The sequence below is a fragment of the Columba livia genome, chromosome 5, assembly GCF_036013475.1.
Source record: "Columba livia isolate bColLiv1 breed racing homer chromosome 5, bColLiv1.pat.W.v2, whole genome shotgun sequence".
Classification (NCBI taxonomy): Eukaryota; Metazoa; Chordata; class Aves; order Columbiformes; family Columbidae; genus Columba; species Columba livia.
This window is the reverse complement of record NC_088606.1, coordinates 42,421,044-42,442,072: the sequence shown is the minus strand read 5'-3', so window position 1 is coordinate 42,442,072 and position 21,029 is coordinate 42,421,044. Positions and strand designations below refer to the sequence as shown.

At 50.6% G+C, this 21,029-nt stretch overlaps 1 protein-coding gene and 1 long non-coding RNA gene across 3 annotated transcripts in view; both read right to left on the bottom strand.

Annotated features, from left to right (window-relative positions):
* The window catches only part of CREB3L1 (cAMP responsive element binding protein 3 like 1), a 47,229-nt gene extending 44,967 nt beyond the window's left edge, over positions 1-2,262 (bottom strand). The window contains exon 1 of one of the 2 annotated variants that reach the window (XM_065064670.1): positions 1,956-2,262. In XM_065064670.1, coding sequence (XP_064920742.1) covers positions 1,956-2,063 — 108 coding nt within the window. In that variant the 5' untranslated portion in view covers positions 2,064-2,262. The remainder of the gene's footprint in view (positions 1-1,955) is intronic. The other variant, XM_065064669.1, reaches the window with a different exon arrangement.
* An 8,345-nt stretch (positions 2,263-10,607) lies between these two features.
* Positions 10,608-20,720, bottom strand: LOC110358578 (uncharacterized). Its single transcript, XR_010473021.1, has 3 exons — positions 18,100-20,720; positions 17,176-17,267; positions 10,608-14,559 (listed from the first exon to the last, which is right to left on the bottom strand). It is a non-coding gene; the product is annotated as an uncharacterized LOC110358578 (long non-coding RNA).
* Between the last annotated feature and the right edge of the window lie 309 nt (positions 20,721-21,029).

Here is a 21,029-nt window from a genome sequence, read left to right as displayed (position 1 = left end):
ACTCTCACACTCCAGCCGAAGTTTGTGGTGCTCACAGTTGGGAAAAAAATTCACAAAAGCATTTATTTTTCTATCTGAAAGCTGAGCACAATGATGCCTGAGTCACTGCAACCTAGTTAACATGAAGAGAAGGGGAGGCTGCTTCGAGAAGCAGCTTTCCAAGCAGAAAGGCAAATTTAAATGAGGTAGGATGGAGCCAGCCTGCGCATGGCCACTGCACACTTTAAACACACTGTCCTGGCAAGTGGCACCAGATGGCACTCTTACACAAAAGCTGCTTTTTCATAGAGTCTGCTTGCAGGCAGGAGTTGTATTTAAGCTATAAAGAGGTACCACGTATATTGGTTAGAGATTCCCTGACTTGTGACTGCTGCCCGTATCACACGTGGGTAAAAGGGCTGGTGCCAATACATACTATTTTCACTTTGGTAAGGGAGTAAACATTCCTGGCATAAAGCACTTAGTATCAGCATGGCTTCATCCACAGTGGACGTATATGGAATTAGGGAAAGCACAAAACTCCTAGCAACAGGTCTCTCAGATGTGAGCAGGCAAGGCCTTGCAATGCGAGCGAGTGCTCAGTCTTGGGCTGGTGTGCCATTGCAAGGTCTGTCTGAGCACAGTGGGATTCTGCTGCCTCCCGTAGAGCCGGACCAGAGTCAGTCCTCAAGGCACGATAGTGTCTTGGAAATTAGGAGCTGGTGATATTCATGAGAGATGGGGCTGCCTGCGTAATCTCTTTCCCAGACCCAGTGTGTCTCCACACACTAAGTGTGATGCACATAACATTTATGCAAATTCTGCATCTCTACTGTCTCCTCCACAAGGGAGGCAGCATAAAAGGCTTTAGATATCTTCTGTGTAACACAGCAGAAGTGGATTAATCAGATGTTTAATGGCTACAGCCCTCCTCTCCCTGTCCCCGGCTTCTATGTCAGGATGCTGGCATCTCTGCTGCTCCCGTTGCAAGGGAGACCCTCACAGTGCTACACCAGGAATGTGGGAGGTGCCAGTAGGGTGACAGGGGAGTAACAAACTGTGGCTAAAATCTCTCTGTCTGGGACAGGCACGCTGACCCTTGGCTGCAGCCACTCAGAGGCTGGTGGAGCCTTGAGTGCAGGCAGTGCCTTGCTGTCCAGCGTTGGATGATGCCCTCACCTCAAACCACCTCTGAGGTGGGGCCCTTCCCCCTTTGGCCTCAGGGTTGGGTCCTCCCTGGCAGGGAGGCTGCAGGTTTCACTGCACAAACTCCCACAGAAAGCTCAGGCAGGACAGCAAAGAGCCTGTGCGCACTGCTCAGGAGAGCTGCTGGACTCGGGACTTGCATGACTCCTCAGAGAGGCTGGGCAGTTTCCCTAGAGGTGAACAATGCCCCTTTGGTTTCTTGGGACTGGCAACACATTTTCCTCCCAAGTCACTCTTCCCCCTCACCCTTCTTTCCAAAGTAAATCAGCCCAGCCTTAATGCCAAGCAGGAGATGTTTCATCTCCCAAATGCCACTCTGAGGAAAAGTTACAAGCAAACAAGAGAGGAGGCGCTGAGCCCAAAGGTCTCCCTCCTGAGGGCACCCGGTCGTGCCCCTGGTGCTGCCTGAGCTGAGCCACAGCAGGTTGTGCATTCCCCGCCTGACACAGCACACTTATCCCCCAGCCATGGGTCTCAAGAAAGCGCATTGTAAGAACAAACTGCGATTCTTCAGCAGGGTCTCCTCGGGGTGCAGCAGGGCCGGTCCCGGGGAACACTGCCCGTGTGCGGCGAGAAGCACCCGGGTACCCGCACCCGCGGGGCACTCAGTGCTCAGGCGCGGGACCCCGGCACACGCAGCCCCAGGGCAGTTGGGGCGAAATGGGGGCCGCGGCGAGTCCGCCGGCGCGTCCCGTCCCCGCTGACCGGGCTGCGGCCGCCCGTCCGGGGCCGCCCCGCAGGGGAGCGGGGAGCTGCCGGCGGTCCCTTACCACATTGCTGAGGAAGTCCGCGTCGCTAAAGTCGCCGAGGTCGAGGAAGCCGGTGCCGGCGGCGGGGAAGAGCCGCTCGGCGGGGAAGGGCTCCAGGATACTGTCCATGGTGCCCGCGGCGCGGGGGCTCGGCCGTCCCCCGCACTCCGCCGGCCGGGCTCACTGCCGCGGCACGCTCCCGCCCGCCCCCCGGCGGCGGCGGTCCATGGGGCGGCGGGGCCGCGGCGGGGAGCGAGCCGCCGGCCGGGGATGGGAGCGCCGCGCCGGGTGCCCGCTCGGGGCAGCTGTCAGTGCCCCGCTGCCGAGCAGGCGGTGCCGCCGCCGGCCACGACACGCCCCCGCCCGCGCACCGGGAGCCGGCGGGGCGGGACTTCCCTCGCCGACACCCCCTTAAGGCAGCGCGGCCGCAGCGGCGGGCAGCGCATCCGCCTCTCGGGCAGCCCCCGGCACCGCGGGGGCCATCTCCGTGCCCCCGCATCTCCCCGAACCTCGGGGAGAGCGAGCTCGGCGGGTGCCCGGGGCTCCCGCGCTCCTCCCGGGGCTGCGCAGGTGGCCGGAGCGTGATGCTATTCCCCGACAGAGCGATTTCAGTTTGATGAACTGATCAGACCCCCCTTCAGCAGACCCAGCGGTGGCCCTGCCGGCAGAGAGGCGGTGGCAATCTCTGGTGTCCCCTCTGCATCCCTCGGGGAGCAGAGCCAGGAAAGATGGGTCTTCTGAGGGGTCAGTGCCCAAAGGGGAGTTGCAAGGTGTCAGGGAGATCTCCTTGCCCCTGCTCTGCCCAACGGGCTTGCAGGTAGGCCTGGCTGCAGCAGCCCATGTGGCTGCTCTGTAATTAGAGAGTTGGGCACCATTAAGGAGCTTCAGGAAGATTATATGGCTTCAGATAAATAGGATTATGGATCCCTGTCCTCTCTGATCCTTACTCCAACCAACACTCAGGAAAACCACTTTTAATAATCCTGTTGAAGACTGATGTTTTATTAATATGTCCCTGTTTTTATGGCTCTACGGGGAATGGACTGGAGTCCCAGCCCCTGGCAATGGCTTTCTTGATCCCAGCCATATGGAGAAAAAAAAAGAGAGCAGTGCATCTTCCATGGAAGAAGCCTGGCTGAAAGTTAACCAACAGTGAGGGTCATGGTGAGGAAGTAGAGATTTGAACTGGCTGGAGCCTGTGTTTGAAGCAGATACTGGCTTTCCACTCATGTGGCCATCATAGGCTCTTGCTCCATGCTCCCCACAGGTCTCAGGACCAACAGCACAACCTGAGGTGTTCCTTGGCTACTCACTGCACAAGCAGCTGCTTGCTACCTTCTGCACACAAAAGCCTTTATACTTGCACACACAATGGGCTCTTTCAGTTAAATTTGCTTTTACCTTACGTTTCAGTCAAGTGTAAAGAACCTTTGGGTAGAAGGTTCAGAAGACATAATTTCAACCAGGATGGAGTTGTGCTGGGAAAATAATGCTGTTCCTCCTTCCTTAATGGTAAAGAACCCTCTTTGTCAATGTGGGTGCCAGTGGATTTAAAGGGCGGAACACAGAAACCTTTGCCACTGTAAGATGGAGAGAAGAAATATGTCCTTACCCTTCAGGAAGAAGCAAACTACCTCCAAGCAAGGGGAAAGACATCTCTCATGTAGCATCCCAGTCAGCGGGGTTCTCAGCTGTGAGGGGCAGAAGGACTGAGCCCTGCGATAGCAACGGGGTGACAGTCCAGTGTCACAGAGCACAGGCAGAGCCACAGCACGGCCAGGTTCACCTCCCACCACTAACCAAACATGGCTATCGCTTCCCCAGCTGCAAAGACTCACTGGTGAAACCAAGAGTTGCTGGTTCAGTGCCTCACCCAGGTTAACATGAGGAAGGCTCTTCTCGGGACACACGCTCTATTTATCCTCAGCACCAGGCCAAGGAAGCTGAGATGGTGTCAGCTCCGGTGGCTGTTTGCACAGCATGGGCGGCGTTGTCATCAGAAAAGGTAAAGCAAAGTAAACCTCACTTGTTTGTCTGCACTCTGAAGGAAAAATGCTTTGGCACATTCAGATGGGGATTGTGAAGTCCATTTGGAAGATTAAAGTCTCTCGGAAAAAATGAAATTGCCTGCTCTGAGACCCTGCTTCTATTTAATACTTTACGTACTGAGCATAACTGCCTGGACGCAGCTCCCCTCTCTATTGCTGCTGCACCCCTGCAGGCAAGGAAGGATTATAAACAAACCTCCCATTTTGGTATTGTGCTGCACAACTGCTCTGTTGCATCTTGGAGAGCTCTCATTGGGACCCCCACCCCTAGCACTTGTGTAGAGCTTTGAAACAGACGTTTTCTCCATGTCAGATGCAAATGCATTCATTAAAGGCAACACACAGGTTACTTCTGTGTTCAGTGAGTGTCACTGCTGACCTCTGGAGCCAAAAAGGGGAGGTATTTCTGCAGGTAAGCAGCTTTGTGCTCCAAAATAGACTTGGGGACAGGCAAAGTGTTGATGGAGTGAGGGGAGGTGATTGCAATTCAGAAAGTCTTGGATGTGCTGCTGCAGCTGGCAGGGGGTGTCCACAGCCGTGTGGGGAAAGGACAGGCAGAGCAGCACGGCTGCAGCAGAGGCCTGGCAACTACAGCGCTTGCAACACTTGAACCGTGTTAACAGCACCACGTGGCTGTGAAGAAGGCAGACACCATGCTGGGATACAAATACAGGAATCCTCCTGCAAAACCTTTACAATATGAAGTTCCTCTCTGCTCTGCAGAGGACCAGTGCAGAATACGGCATTAACTAAAATACCGTGCCTATCTGAGGTGCCACCCGTAGAGCAAGATGGGGACTATCAGGGCTGGATCCTGACTAGGGCAGTGAAGAAAAAGTGAACCCTAAAAAAGGACTGAGGCAATTGGGCTGTTTTGGTCTAAAGAGATGACTGTCATGCCAACAGCCTTTAGGCACTCAAAAAGCTGCAGGAAATAGGAAGGCAGGAATTGTTCTCCATTGCCGCACTGGAGGGGACAAGCAGTAACAGACGAGTACCTGGGAAGTGGCAATGTCACTCTTACCAGAGCATCTTTTGAACCAAGTTCTGCAGCCATCTCTTGGGACATAGATATGGCAGATCAGGAAGCAGCCTTGGGGCAGTGGCTGGATCACATGATCACTCAAATTCCTTTTCAGTCCTATTTTCTCTGATTTTACATTTAGATTTGTTTGCAATCTGATTGCAGCAGGAGACCGAAAGAGCAACCAAGTATGTTTAAACTGAACAAGCCTCAAACTGACAGCAGATAAGCCTTCCCAGCCTCACAACATTTGATACTGTAAACGCACATGTATGAGGAGGCTCATTTTATCAGTGCTGAGAAGTGAATCATCATACCATTTCTCATAAGAGAGGGATCCTGTGCTCCGTCCCGCCTGGTCTTGCTGCCATTGCCTGGCTTTATGCTCATGGAGGAAGAACTGCAAGTCTCTCATCATGCCACTTGCAACCGCTTTGCCTCCACCCTGCTCCATTGTGAGCAAGACACACAAGACAAGGGAAGCAGCACCTGGGCTTGAACACGTACACAGCAATTCAGGCCATTTTGCAGCCTGCAAAGCTGAAGCTGTTGTTCCCCCCACCCAGACCGAGCCAGGAGGTTTCACAAACTCACTGAGGATGAGTGTTTCTTGAGGAATGTGGGGCAAATTGCCTATGTCGGTGATTTTTGGTTTGGTGCATGCAGGCTCCGTCATTACAGGAGGGATTGTCTGCCTGGGATTTGCCCTTATTTGCAGCCTGGATAGCTGGTATGGGGATGATTCGTGCTGTTACAGCTGCTTGCTTTGGAGGTTAGACTGGCTTTTCAGGACTGAGACCACAGCAGAGCTTTTACTTCGAGTCTCACAAAAGATAACATTTGTCCTGTTTGTTTTTTCAGCTTTGGCGTTCATATGGATAGAATTGCTGGTTTCTGCCACAAACCAACTTCCTAGCCATGAAGGCTTTCTGGAGCTGTGCAGGCTCCATACTTTGGCCCTTCAGTAGCTCTTTATAGCAGTCCTGCCTTTATTTCTTTTAGGCTTTTCTCTGGATTAGATTATCTCTTGGTATACTACTCAGGGGTGGTTTTGCTCACTGTGTTGTGCAACACTGGCAGAGGGAGCAAGTGCTGCATTGTAGTACCCCTCTGCTCCTCAAGTCCCACTGAGAATGAGATGAGGTTGGAAATGGGACTTTCAACATAGTTCAAAGAACAAATAGTTACGTATCCAACAACCAGGCTATCATTTAGTTTTTGTAGGAACAATTCAAAGCCCGTGAAGAAATCAAGATAGGAGGGGACGACTCCAGCAGAACACCCTCTAGCAAAAGGTCACTGTCGAGGAAGGACTGGCAGACGGCGGAGCCTTTCTCTGCCCTCCGCTCCACAGCCCCGCCCCATCCAGGAAATCCGGCTCCCTTTTGATTCCCTTCCAGCGGCGGGTTTCAACTCTCTCGCACACACTTCTCCCTGCAGCCAGCTTCAGCTGCTGTTTCCTCCTTCCACCTGGGTGCTGTGTCCCTGCCAGATACCCAGCACACCTGCTCCCAGCACCAGCGAGCAGCAGCAGCACAGGGAGGGGAGCCAGCGAGGAAGTCACACCTATTGGCTCCCTGCTAAAACCAGAGAAAGCAGGGAACACCTGTGAAATCTTCAAAAATCTGCTGCCACAGCTCAAACAGGGAACGAAGTGTGTTCTGCACGTTGCTTTGCATGCAGCTACCCAGAAATGGTGTTGCATCAAGTTATAATAAATGTCTGCCTGCAGGCAGACACATTTAATCAGTAACCAACGAGTCCAAGTAGGTGTGAGCCATGCTGGAGCACTCGAGCGAGGTGCAGACACACATGTGTGTGCTAAGGGAGTGTACACCACGATTTGTCCTTTCTTCCCCCTCTTGCTTGGGAAGTAGAGGGGAAAGTGAAGAGCATATTAATTGCATGTTTGCATATGGCAAGGATCCATGAATGCTGTGGTTTCAGTGAGCACCCTAATGCTATGTGGGGAATGAAAAGGAAGCCACAGAGCTCAGCTCTGCAATTATTATTCTTTCTGAGGTAAATTTAGGGCCCTCAGATAGATCTAAATCAGCCTTGCAAACGAGTGACAGGCAAGGAAGCAGGGAATGCAAGACCTAGGGAAAGGAAAGCCTTGAAGATAAGACATCAGACCCCAGCAATGTCCTTCTGGGGAACCCGTTCAGTGTCCTGGAAATGCAGCTGAGCTGCCTGTGGCAGGATTAGGTACGTTGGAAAGTAGACCCCCAAAGTGGTAAATAGATACCATAACAACAGATGAAAACTGAAAACTCACCACTTTGAAAGTAACTGATAAAGGGGGGAAAAATCAACTTGTACCTCCTTCACTTCTTCATGGCAGGCTAAGAATGTTTCTTTCCCTTGTCACACGTAGTCTGACCTCCCTGCTCTATATCTTGGACAGAACAGAGACTCTGCCTTCTTTTCTTGCTGGCAATCTCCCTGGAGAACCAGACAACTTTGAGGGTGACTAACTGAATGAAAAGTAACTCCAGTACGAACGCACCTCCTTCCAGCAGTTTCTTAGCATTTGAAGACACTTTAAATAACTCCCCTTCAGGAAATTCAGGGGAATGGGAAGCTACAGAACAGCAGAGGAGGATGGCTGCCTCAGCTTCCCCTTTTATTTACTCTAACAGACTTCTAGCCTGCATGGTTGCCAAGCCAGCTTGCAAAAGGGACCCAGGCAGCCTTCATGGGGCTGCAGACAACCTGAAGTGTCACTCTGATGGGACTATATTGCCTCATTTCTCTTAACTATTTCCTACATCTCAAACCTTTTCCCAGGAAGGATGAGGGGTATAGCTGCACACCCCATTTGATTGAATTTTAGCCCAAGAAGATACCTTGCATCAATGAGCTGGAAGCAGACAGCTTTGGTGCAGAAGCCGCTGGAACAGGCACCAGCCCTGCTTTGACCCATGGCACGCACTGTTCAGAGTCAACTCCAAAGCCTCAGTTGCCCGCATGATGACTAGGGGGCAATCCCAGCTGATTTGTGCCTCTTAGCCCCTCAAGCATGGCGGAGGAGTCAGACACTCACATCTTGGCTATGTCCAACAGGATCTGCCCGGATCAGAGCAGATTTCGTGAGTGCAGGCTGGTCGGGGGAGTGGGCAGGACAGTGTTCCCTGCCCTGCCAAGGGTTAAATGCAAGGTCCAGATCCACAAGCAGTCCTACTGGGGAGAAAAGCTCAACCCAGCAATTCGGGCATGTCTCACCCCTGTTTAAATGACATTGTTCCAGTGCTGTCTGCCTCGCCCCTCAGTGGTAATTACAGACTTTCACTACGAGGGAACGAGAGACACTGTGGAGGAAACCTTCATTACAGACTTATCTCCTAGAGGAAACGCAATGCCAGTGTAATGTCTGGGGCATGTTGCCAGGATCAGCCACCAAAGCAAAATGCTTACATTTAGGACAAAAATAAAAGGGGGCATAAATGTTAAGTGATTTGGGGAGATCAGAAGCCTACCAGGTTGGCTGCTGTACAGTGCTGGGTGTGGGGAGCACTTTGGAGGAACTGGAAAACCACCCTGGTTTTAAGTGGTGTGGTTTGCATCTTAGATTTTTCCTTCCTTCCTCCTTCTCCACATGCTTGTGTCCCCTGATGTCTGCGTGTGTCCCTTTGTCACCCCTGGCAAACACCAGCAGGCTGTGAAGGGATGGTTTCCCTCAAAGGGGCAGATAAAGCTGTAGGTGTCCTTGACTGACCCCTCTCCCCTTTGAACACCTCACTCATGATATATGCTGAAGAATGGGCTTCTTGTATCCAAAGCTGGGGGCTCCTTCATCACAAGGGCCCAAAGTTTGGGCTGTGTTAGAATGGATGGAGGAAGGATGCAGAAGGGTTTTTGTTCCCAGGAGGACACTCCTCTGTTAGGGCACACGACCATTTCCCTTTGCTGTGGCCATGTCTCAGGGTTAGCCCTGACCTGCCCACAGATGGCTGACACCTTCTTTAGCAAACACAGTCTCATTCTTGCTGCTGTCAGCAAGTGATATAGATCCCAGGTAAGTTGCTCTTCTTACCCCCGGGCATTGACAGCGTGAAACTGGGAATGACTATCATGACACAGTTAGCTCAGTGTTTGTGAGAGAGCTCGTGTCAGCTAGAGTTTTCCTACAGAGCCCATTTTTGCTACCAGTGGTAACACCTTGTTCTTGCAGGATCTGGGGTCTGATGCTGCATTACAAAGATCCTTTAAACCAAGAGGTCTTGTCCCCAGGCACCTAATGGCAGGGATGGGAGAGGACTGGGAGGAGAAGAGTGTTCAATCAGATTGCCATTAAGATGTGTCTGGGGTACTGGCTGAATTTTAATTGTTCTTTCCTACTCAGTGAGTGAGCACAGGAAAAGATTTACCTTCTGGCCTTTCCATTTGGGCATGTTGACATTTCCAGGCGGCACTTAGCTCTGATGGAGAGGTTTGACGTCAGGTGGGCTGATTAAAGCCTGCAGTGCCTCTGACTCATTTGGCTATGGCCTGCGCAAGGGGATTTGTAACGTGTCTCTTCTCTTTCTATCACTTGTTACGGTTGGTTTTAAATAAATAAAGCTAAGCTCAATTCACAACTTCAGGGAAGATGCAGCATGGCTCAAGTTCAAATAGGCATTGCCATGGCAACAGATGCTGTCAGGCGCAGGCAGAAATGTCACTCTCTGGTCCGAGCGGTGCATGGGGCTGGGGCAGGAAGGCAGTGTGGAGCTGGCACTGCCCATGCAGCCCAGTGCTGGCCTTGGGAGAGCTCGCCTGAGCCAGCCAGCTGCCCTCTCACTGAGCAAGAACTGCTTTGGGGGAAGCCCTGGTAAGTGGGATTTGCAGAGCTTCACCACCATTTCGAGACTGAAAAGCCCCAGTGTGGCTTTTTCAACCTGCTAAAAGGAAGAGAGGGACTTACTGAGTTAACAAGTCTCATACAGCTGCAGCCAAGTGTGTAACACAACCCTCTTGCACTGATGGAGTTCCAAAATGAAGAGATAAATATTAAAAGCTGCCATCCAGAAGCCCCACTGAGCAAACCCCTCACACTTGTTAGACAGATGCCCAGCAAGGAAAGAGAGGTGCAGAGAGATGTGGTTTCTCCAGCTGAGTGGGAGTTAGATAGGCAGGGCAAGGCAGTATAGTCCCTAGCTCCTCTGTCCCAGAGTACCCGTCTCCTTGGTATGCTGAGCATGGTCCCTTTGTTGCTGCCGTGCCATGTGCAGCTCTTCATTCATTGAGAGCTTAAGTATGGCAGCAGCCCAAAACGTGAGGCATGAAACATGCCCAAAGGCAGCAGCACTAAAGAAAAGGCTCTTTGAAGCGCTCAAGAACTCACCACCCGCAGCACTGTGCCTGTGCCTCTCTAATGTCTGCTGATGTATAAGAGAAACCAGAGGTACTGGTTTGTGTGGCAAACGGGAATAACAGTGTTGCCAGGTCTTTCTTTCTCTAGGTATCTTAGGCCATTTAGTGGTTTTCTTGCCTGAGCACCTGGAGTCCTGGGAATGTGGAAGCTTCACACCTCCTCTGCTCTTTGGTGACTTCTGATGGTTGCAGGGAACTGGCTGAAAATGCACTCTCCTGGCTACAAAACAGGCAGGCAAACGTAAGAAACCATCATCTACTGGTTTAAATCCTATTATTTTTAGACCACCCCCATTGACTGAAGTCTGAATTGTGGTTTTCATTTTGTATCATGGGGGAGCACAACACATATGGGGAGGTACTTGGGTGCTCTCCCCCTGACCTGAGCTGCACCAAGAGGCAGCATATATCCTCTGGGACACTTTGGAAGGGGCAGAAAACAACTTGAGACAAGAATCCAGTATTCTCACATAGATCACTAGGATTTGGGAATGGTTTCTAGGTTAATCCTCATTTTGTAGGTTTAATGCTTCCTCAGCTGAGGTGCCAAGTCATTTTTATTAGGTCCTTAGGGACATGGTTTAGTGCCAGTGTGAGGTTAATGGTTGGACTCTATGATCTTGAGGATCTCTTCCAACCAAAATGATTCTATGATTCTAACACAGCTGATTTGAAATTAACCTTACCTCCTATAGTCACTGTACCCTGCCACATCAGGGAACTGAATAGCATGAGAAGAGTTTGAATATGTGAAATGTTTTTATGACTGCATAGATTGAGCCACATTTCCATGACAAATCACTGAAATCTGAGAAATCTAATTTACAACACAAATTCCTTTCTTTTGTGTGTCTTTCCCAACTCAAATTCAAGTCAGAAACTCTCTGGGTTCTGCAGTAACTCTAATTAGCAAAACTGTGGGTGTAAGAGAGATGAAAAACAATTGCATGAGGTCTCCAGGGCTGGTCCACAATGATTCCAAACCCTAAATTGCTCATCCCTTGAGTGTGGTTTACGACTGCAATGGGTACTGGCGGAGCTGTGTAACCGGTACTTAAATAAAGGGGAGGCAGCAAGCCCTCCCAAATCAGTGGCATCTGTTCTGGGAAGGGCTGACCCCGAGGCAGCCACAGCAAGAAGGTACTGAAACCCACTGTCTCCTCCTGGAAACAGTATTGAAGGTCACAAAGTAAAGACCCCTGCAACCAGCACTGGCCTCTGATTAAAAATAAATCCCTTTCATGCACAGACAGTGGTTTGAGAAGGGTCAATACTAAACTGTGGTGAAAGCCTGGAGAGTTGATGGCTGGGCGTCTTGGAATGGAAACAGAAGTGGCATGAATTCAGGTACAGCTCTGTTCCCCCAGCCATTGTCATCAGTGTACAGGCGTGCTCCCTCCTGCTTTCACAGTAAAACTGATTTTTATGGTGCTTTCATCTGGGAGCAAATGTGCAAGCAACTCAGTCTTAGGAACAACAGAGATGAAAGGCAGCTTGGTGTCCTACCCATGCCACCTCTGGGGCCAGGAAAATCAGAGTCCTCTGTGGACAGTTGGTGCTTTGCCCCAATACAAGAATTAGCATCATTATTTCCAAGTGATGAGGGCTGCCACTCTGTCTTGCCAGAATGATAAACAAAACCAGCACTGTGGTGTGGTCGCCCTACCCCCTGTATTGTACTCTCAGGGCTGGCAGACAGCAGAGATACTGGGGCACTTACAAGGCTCACTTCTTCACTTAAAATGTACTAGAGGAAGTACTGGTAAAATACATTATATGATTGTCCCACATAACTTATTGCTGTCAGTTATAACTGAGAAGGTACTGTGAGGAAAGGATCCGACATTTGTAGGTGTGAAAACGTCCTCCGTTATACCATACAAGGGAAGAGCACAGCTTGCAGCCCATGAACCCTTTGAAGAAGACAGGTTTTCTTAAGGTACCTGGTGTGGGGGACTGGAAATGGAGAATGGTTAAAAACCCTCAGCACTCTAAATTCCAGAGCAAACCAGAAATGTTCCTCATTAGCAGGCTAATATATAAATATACTTCACAACAAATCTGTATTTCTGCAAAAGACCATTCAATCCCCGGGAAGCACCGAGTGCCAGCCCCTGGCAGAGGCAGGGCTACTAACCAAGGGAGGCTGTGACCCAGTACAGTAGCCCTTACAAATCCCATCACAGACAGAAAATCTTGCAGGATCCTACACATATATTAGTCCTGGTGCCAGCGAGTAGTTTTGTCTGGTCTTTTGCCATCTGATCAATCCCGTGCAAGTCACTCTTCCTTCACTGCAGGCTGCCATCCTCTCTTCCTGGGCCAGACACCCACTGGATTATTTTTGTCTTGGATCACACAGTCCAAATGTTACAATTACGTGCTGACCTCAAAGACCTGCTTTTAAAATTACCCTTCTTTAGCAAACCCTCTGTCTAGTGGGTTTGGTGTTTTTTTTATTTTTATATCTAAATGGTTAAATAGTGGGTGTGGTTGAGAGAGGAAGAAAGAGAAAGCAGCAGCGGGGAGTGTTGTGAGGGTCACAAGTGTCCTCTTCAGGGCAGGGAAGTCCACGTGCTTCAGAAAGGAGACACTTGGCTTCCTCTTTTTCCTCAGCAGCATCTTCTTCTGGAGGGTCAGTTCTCCTTGCTGACAAATGTCATTTCACCACAGAGACAGTGGCAGTCCATCTTCCTCATAGCTACACCTAGGGACTTATTGTTGCAACCACTGCCTAAACCTAGAGACAAAACAAACCAGTGTCCTTTAAACATGGTATGAAAATTGGCACTTTCCTGTAAACACTCACCAATGTTAAACATTTTCTAAACAGAAGAGGCAGAAAACAAACTCCGAAGTGCTCTGAAAAGCATAAAGGTGAACAGGCCTAGGACAGCAATAGACAGACATGACTGCGGAGATGTGTTCACAGTGAAAACCATGTAGAATAGGTGTCACCTGTCCATGTTGCTGCTCAGCTGACAGTTCCACCAAATCCCTGCAAAACTTCACAGAATGCACAGAAACATCTTAGGAAGAGGACAGCATCTTCTTGAAGGATGGAGAGAAACAGGGGATAGGACAACAGTCTGTCCTAGCAAGGAAAATAAAGGAAGCAACTCACAGGCTGACAGGAGAAACTTCAAATCTGCAGCAATATCTCACACCCAGGGTGCTCACACAACTTCGTCAGTTTACTACACACTAGGGCTTTCTACCCATGTTCTAACTAGCTTTAAAGCCCAGATGAAATTATTTTAAGGCTGATTGTAGCCACAGTGAATTGTCTCAAAGCAACGCAAGGAGCTTTGGCTGGGCTGGTTGTGAAAGCTGGCCTTTTAACAGCCTTCTGTCACCTGGCCAGTGGCTGCTCTTCCTGACACCTTGTCCTTGTGACGGTCTCCTTCAACTTCAGGCATGCACGTTGCTTCCACACACCTTATCTTCCTGTAGCCTCTTCCGTACACTGGCTGTGTCTCAGTCCTGACGGGGTGAGCTTTCATCATGTCAAATGTCACCAAGAGTAGTACCTGCTGAGGAGACCTGCAAACAGTGCCCCAAGCTGCAGGTATTTAAGAAGCCACCTGTCACTCAGCACTCTGTGCTGTATGTGGCTCTGGGTGGGGGTTCAGTTGAGTAATACAGATATGAACACTATCAGACTGGAAATGATCTCAACATTTTTGGTAAAGTCAGTGTCCCAGACTTTTGGGAGGGGATGGTCCTCTTCCCTTCATTCCTCCTGCAGCTCCTCTTGGACACAGCATTTTTTCCCCTTCTCCACATGCTACACAGTCATGTTGGAGTGTTGCCCTGTGCTGTCACAGAGCTGGCCTCACCCACGCCTGCAGTGGTTGCATTTTTTGGTGGGGAAACTGATTTTTGGGTTGGGGAGGGGGGTTTTGGTCGATTTTGTGAAATGACTTTGAAGCCTGTCAAACTGAAAAGGATTTGATATCCACTGAAAGAGACTGCAGGCTGGTTAGCACAGCCCAGGCTGGGGCAGAAAGTAAGGTCAGAGCTCCAGTGAAGTGATACCCATAATGGTGTCCAGGGGCATGATGATGATAAGCAGGCATGAGAGGACTCACCACTTCTCATTTGGATTTAAAAAGCCAAATCCACCTGCCAATATTTGCTGAGTAGTGTTTGTTTCACTGGTATCCGTCAGCAAGACATCAGTCAAAGGTATTCACGTCTGAAATAAAAAAAAATAAATCAAATTCCAAACTCTGCTCTTTTAATGAGCTCCACTAAATTTGCTCCCTTTTGCAGTCCTGGGGTCAATCAATTAGTAACTGCCTTGGGAGAAGCTTAATTAAGCTCAGATAACACAACAGAGGTTTCACCCCCTTGACCTCCCTCTGTACACATCCCCCTTTTCACACATCTGGATAAAAGCTTCGCTACAAAGCCTGGAGAGAGCAATCGCTTCAAGCAGAGTGTCCCCGAGAGCACGTCTGAACTCCCAAAAAGCATTGCAAACTCTTGCATCATGCAGCGGCAGGAGAAGCCAGAGCGGCAAAGAAGCGAGAAGATCCACTCTGGCAGCTGCTGCCACGGGGATAGAGTGTCACTGGGAACAACAAAAGGTGTTTTTACTGAGGAAACGTGGTGCCACGAGTTATTAATCTTCCAGCAGAGGCAGGAATCCTACGGCTGCTCTGGTGGTGCTGCTCTTGCAGCAGGAGTAAGCCAGCCTTTCAGGATGAGTCTGACAAATCTGGCTCCAGCTGCTCAGCTTTATTAACGACAGAAGCCCTCAAGGGGTGGGATCCAGAGGCATCACAGAGAATTTTTTCCCCTTTCCTAAGCACAAAAGACAGAAGTGGAATGTAGCTGAGGAATGCTTTGCCCTTGGAAGGGATGTAATAAATCTCCTTGGATGTGATATTTGGTTTATTTTGTGGGAGTCATTCAAGAGGAAAATGCAGATTGTGGGGCTTAATGCTCAGCCTATGCTGGCAAAGGATCCCCGACAAAGAATGTCCATTGGCAGGGAATTTCCTGACTTTGCAAGCGAGCAAACGCCTCTTTTTCGGTTACTCTAAAAGCTGCCTTGCTGTTATATAAAAGGTTTTTATAAGGCAAACTGCAATCGGTTCTTCCCCACAGCCACCAGAAGAAGGACAATTAATAATCGATGTGATTTGCAGGAGGAAAGATTTGGGCTGCACCCAACAAAGTGCTTTCTTCCCAGGAAGGTCTCCTGGGCCGCAGGGGGCTGCTGGGGAGGCTGCGGCATCCCCATCGCTGGAAGCATTTCACATATGTGTCAGGCTCTGCTCCTGGGTGACTCCACCTGGGAGAGCAGGGTGGATGGCTCCAGAGACTTCCTGAAGTCCCTGCCAGCCCTCTAGTGATTATTGCTGTATAATTATTATTTAACAGTGGGAGTGCTGCCTTTTGTATAGGCACTTAAGGAGGATTTGTCCTGTGCTGAAGGTCACTGGACCAAGGGATAGGTCAGCAGGCAGAGGTCAGAGGAGAAGAAAACAGCAGCATCATGACAAAGGTGACTGTGGACCTACCACAGAGCACGATGAGGCCAGGCTCATGGGCAGAGGTGGGCAGGGAGGAGGAAAGGGACTACTTCTGGGGTCCCAGATCTGTCAGTGAACTCCCTGAGGAGGTCATGATGGAGGCCAATTCAGGTGTCAGTAAACCATCTAGAAACCCTAAACAAGGATGAAAGAGGAGGTGGTAGAAGAGGAGCAGCTGCCTGCAGTGGTTCTACCCTGAAGGGAATCACCACAGTGGAAGGTAGAGGGGCAGTGGAGCTGCAGGATGCTTGGGCAGAAGTGGAAGTGTGGTCCCAACACATACTCAGTGACTGTTGCTGTGAACCCCAGAAACTGCCCAGGCTGTGCCATACTAAAAGCAGTTGTGGGTTGTCATCACTGATAGAGGCCAGAGCTCAGGGGCGTCAGGCACAGAACGATCATATCGTCACTGTCTTCATCCTCCAGAGATACAATTTTGCTCACTCCATCAGCTTACTGGTCACTCCTCTTTCTTGTATACTTGTGATAAGAGACAAAAAAAAGGACACCATTAGCGAGGAGATGTTTGTTAAAATTTTCATTTCCTAGAAGAGGAAGTGCGTCTTTGCAGCCCTCAGTAGAGGGGCTAAAGCACCCTCATTTAAGAGAGTCCTTCAGGTCATTGCCTGCCGTCATCACCTGCTGGAAATTACATGTTTTCAATGTTTCCTTCCTTGTCAGGGAACACAAGTATCTTCTGTTCTGCTCCCCATGTTTTCACATGGAGAGGAGGTGCCCATGTAAAGCAAGTGACTTTATCAAGATGGTAGCAGGCTTGGGTTATTAGCAGAGCTGGACTAAGCACTTTGCTGTTGTTATCAATGCTATTGATTTTACATTTATAGAGAACTGCAAATTTACACAGGGCTTAATAAACACAAAGTTTCCTGGACTGCAACTAGTGACAGAAGAATTGGGAGGCTTTTAAAGGAAAAAAAACCCAAACAAAAAACACACCCCTCCCAACATACTAAAAAAACCACCACTTTTTAAAAAACAATTACATTATATTTCTGTGTTACTTTTTCCACTGCAACCACAGGCTGAAGATCAGCGGCACTGCTGCCATGCTCCTGTACAGCCACACACATCAGGATGTAGTGAGAGCGAACAGATCTAACATCCTCCTAGACAGAATGGCAATTTTATACCACTTGTCCCACCTATATCATCCAAAGTTTTGGACAGACAAGTCTAAAATGTGCTGGGTCAGTGAACCAGCAGAAGGCCTTGGGTTCTGCTTCTGTTGTGTAACTTAAAATTTCACTCACGTTTTCCAGAGATGCAGCATTTTCCTCCTGCAAGAGTGGGGCTGTGAGTCTTGGACCAGGATGCAACATGGGATATCTCTGGACCAAGATATCTGTGAGCAGGAAAGTTCAGTAATATAAAGAAGGCAAATTAATTCCCTTAGGACACAGCACCATCATCACCACAAGTATACTGACTCTGAAAAAATTATTTGTTCATCAGTTTAAACATGAAGACTTTCTGGCTTAAATCTTTGTGGGAGTTTAAAGAGTGTTTTGGGTTTTTTTTCTTACGGGATCTCTGAGAGCAGGATTGATGTCCTGTGTCTCTTCCACTGTACATCCTGAAGTATCACTTTGTGTAATACTTTGTGGCAAAGAGACTCAAAAAAAAACAAAAAAAAAGAAGAAAAGGAACAGCAAACAACAATGGGGACAGGGAGGCTGGAGGATGCAAGGAAAGGGTGGAAATCATGCAGCCTTGAAGAAAGAGAAACAGGCACATGTTGAATCCAAATAATCTCTGACGAATTAAAGAGGCAGCTTGAATGACTCCTGGATGAAAGCACTGGGTTAGGCCTCAGGAGATCCAAATCATCACACACTGGTGCTCAAAGGGGACTAGGGACAGCAGTGAGGTTAAGCCCAGTGGTTGGGAAGCACTCAGGTTAAGTGGAAACAAATAACTGAAGGCAATTTTCTGGGGGGGGAAAAAAAAAAGGCTTTAAATGCAGAGATGACACGTGCCAAAGCTGTGCTAGGGCAGAAACTCTTGACAGGAAACCCCGTGAAATAGATTCTCCCTGGAAGTGGGAATAACCTGCAGCAGTTTTGGTCCTCTGCTGTGAGTTCTGCCTTTGGCTCCTCACAAGGAGCTGAAGTTCTGCCACTTTTCAGTCACTGCTTTTGCTCTGGAGCTCTGGCTGTGGAGGGAGCCATGCTTACCTTGGCAGGCTCTGCATGTCTGACCGCTGGCTGCAGGGTGGGGCGGAGCGTGCCCAGGCCCTCTCTGCTCCGCTGCTCCATGTCCCCCGGAGGCTGCCATGGACCAAAGGCCCAGCCTTGGAAAATATTATAATCTCCTGGAGGCTGGTTCTGAGCTGTACCCAATGGAGGCCAGGCCACACTCGGGGAAACCCGGGATCCTTAATGAATGGCTGGGTGAAACTACCCGAGCTCTGCATATGGAGAGAAGTAGATAACTCGGCTTTTGAGAAGTTAACCTGAGAACATTCCCTTACATCTTAGCCCTCACACTGTGCCTCCAGACCAGTACCTGCCTATGGGCCATAGTGTCCCCTGATTATATTTTTGGAGTGCTGGGCACCTGTGGATGTAGCATATTTATTTGTCTTCCTCTTCCATCAGACTATCCCAAAACACCTGACAAGGCGTTAACAGCTTGAAACCCCAAGGTCCCACAGCAGTTTTTTCCCACCAAGTATTGCTTCCAGTGAGGACCATGGGAACAGGTCTGAAGCCCCTTGGCGTCACTTCAGGCATGCTCAAGCACAGTTCTGCAAGGCCATCCATCCAGTTGTCTTCCTGAACCTCTCACTGTGGGTGCCAAAGGCATTCTGTCCAATTCTACATCACAGTCACACAGGGAATTACATATTGTTCTAAATATGAAGTTTTCCTCTGTAAGCTACTGCAGATCTTAGCAAAATAATCATGCGAGTTAAGCCAGGGTGGTTCTGCTGTGCACAATGTTATTGCAGAGTCCTTGCCAGCGCTCTCCACAAGAGCGTTTCAACTTCACTTTAACCCACCACTGTTCCATCTGTACATCTCAAAGAATGTGCCAGGCACATATAATGTGATTCAATTTGATCTCATTTTTCTACATGGGCCAGTAGGTATCAGAGTCTGAGTACAGGAGTTATTTTCAGCTCGTCTGCGACATCCAATTCCACCCACCAGGCTTGCAGAGATATATAAATCATGGAGGTGTCTGAAATAACAGGCCCTGAGGAAACATCTGTCACCTCCAGAAGCTTGTGAGGGAGGAGGACGAAGCATTCAGCTCAGCAACTTACTGAATTTTCTTTTAGCTCCAAGAACACAGAGAAAAGCATCTTTCTGACACAGCCTGGATGCCTTGACAGATTTTCACATTGCCTTCACACTGTATTTGGCCTGTGAATGTAGTGCAAGAAATACAGAGATGCACAGCAATTTAGATGACATTCATGCCACCTCACCTTTATTTTCAAAAGGAAGGGATTCCTTCAATTTCTTTTTGTTTCTGTATTTTTTTTTTTCAGAAAACCTGGCTGGCTGGTTGGCCCTTTGTATCCAATCTTCTAATCAAAGGAACACAGAACTTGCCTTGCTGGAACCAAGCAGTGACTCCTCTAGTCCTGAACCCGGCCACCTCCTGTGCTGGTGACACAGGCAGGCCAGAGCCTTGCGTATCCTACAGCAATCGGCCTCTTCACACAAAACATTGGGAAGAGCGATGAGAAGTTACTTTTTTACTCTCTCCCTCCTCACTTTTGAACTGATTTGATCTCTCGTGGACCCCAACTCCATTCATTCTTTGCTGCTCTTTATAGTCCAGAAAACAGCAATGGAGCAGTGAAAGGAGGGAAGGGAAAAAAAAAAAAGGCACAAATTACACCGTGTGGAGTGCTACTTATAGGGCGAACGACGTCGATTTGTGAAGCATGCAGGCTCCGTTAAACGGCAATGAGCAGACAGCCGGTGCCGCTCTCCTCCCGCTGGCTGCGGCAGCCCCGGCAGCGGCAGCGGGGCCGAGCCGCGCTCACGGGCCGGGCGGGGGAAGGCTGCGTCCATCTCGGCTTCGCCACGCTCACCTGCTGTCCGTGCCGCGGGTGCCACCCGGGAACGGGCACACCCGGGCCCCTCCCGCCTCACCAGACAAATATTTACGTTACGGCGGGTGGCGGCGTCACAGAGGGCGCGCGGGGACAGCGCGCGCCGCCGGCCGGGTCGCGGCGTAGCTCCCGGCCCAGCGGCCAGACCCCCGCCCAGAGGCCGCTTCGCCCGGTTCTGAGGGCCCCTGGGCCGGGACCGCGGCCGGCACCACACCCCCCGCCTCCACTCCCGGGACCCGGCTGGCTCCGCCCCCGGGCCGCCGTCAGGCGACGCTCCGCCCCGGGCCGCGCGCGCTGACGCAGACCGGGCTCCGCGCGCGCGCCGGTGGGCCCGCGCCGCGGCGGCGCTGCCCCCTGGCGGCGGGCGGGCGGCGCAGCCGTGTCCGCGTCCGTGTCCGCGTCCGCGTCCGTGTCCGTGTCCGCGTCCGCGTCCGCGTCCGTGTCCGTGCCGCGGGCGCTGAGCGAAGCCACCTTGTCACTGCCGAGGTTTTGTGGTAGATAAACCTGGACGAAGGACCCGCTTCCCTGGATGTTAACGGAAAGCTTCCTCCAATTTATTCCACGTCCCCGAACGGTATCGCTGATTTTTTGGAAAGTTTGCGCAATTTACGGTAGAAGCCGCTGGTGTTTAACGTCCCGCTGTTCATCACCGAGCAGGTGCTGACAAACCGGAGGCGCGGCGCGGGGCGGCCGCGGGCCGGGCGGCACGGCAGCGCGGGGCCACCCGCACCGGGCACGGCCGCCAGGGGGCGCCGCCGCCGCGGGCACGGCGCAGGGGGCGGAACCGCGACCGCCGCCATCAGCCCCCGCCCCGCCGGGTTCGCTCCCGGAATGAAGGAGGGGGCCGGTTACCTTCTTCTTGCAAGACGAAAGGCTCGGCCACGTATAAAGATGCGCCGCCCGCATAAGGCAGGGAAAAGCGTGTTTCCTCTAGCTGCCCCTAGTGCTTGAGCTGAGCACCACGGAGCCGAAGAGTCGGGATTAAACCCACCACCACCCTGGTCCCGCCTTGGCCGTTTCAGCAGAGAGTTGCTT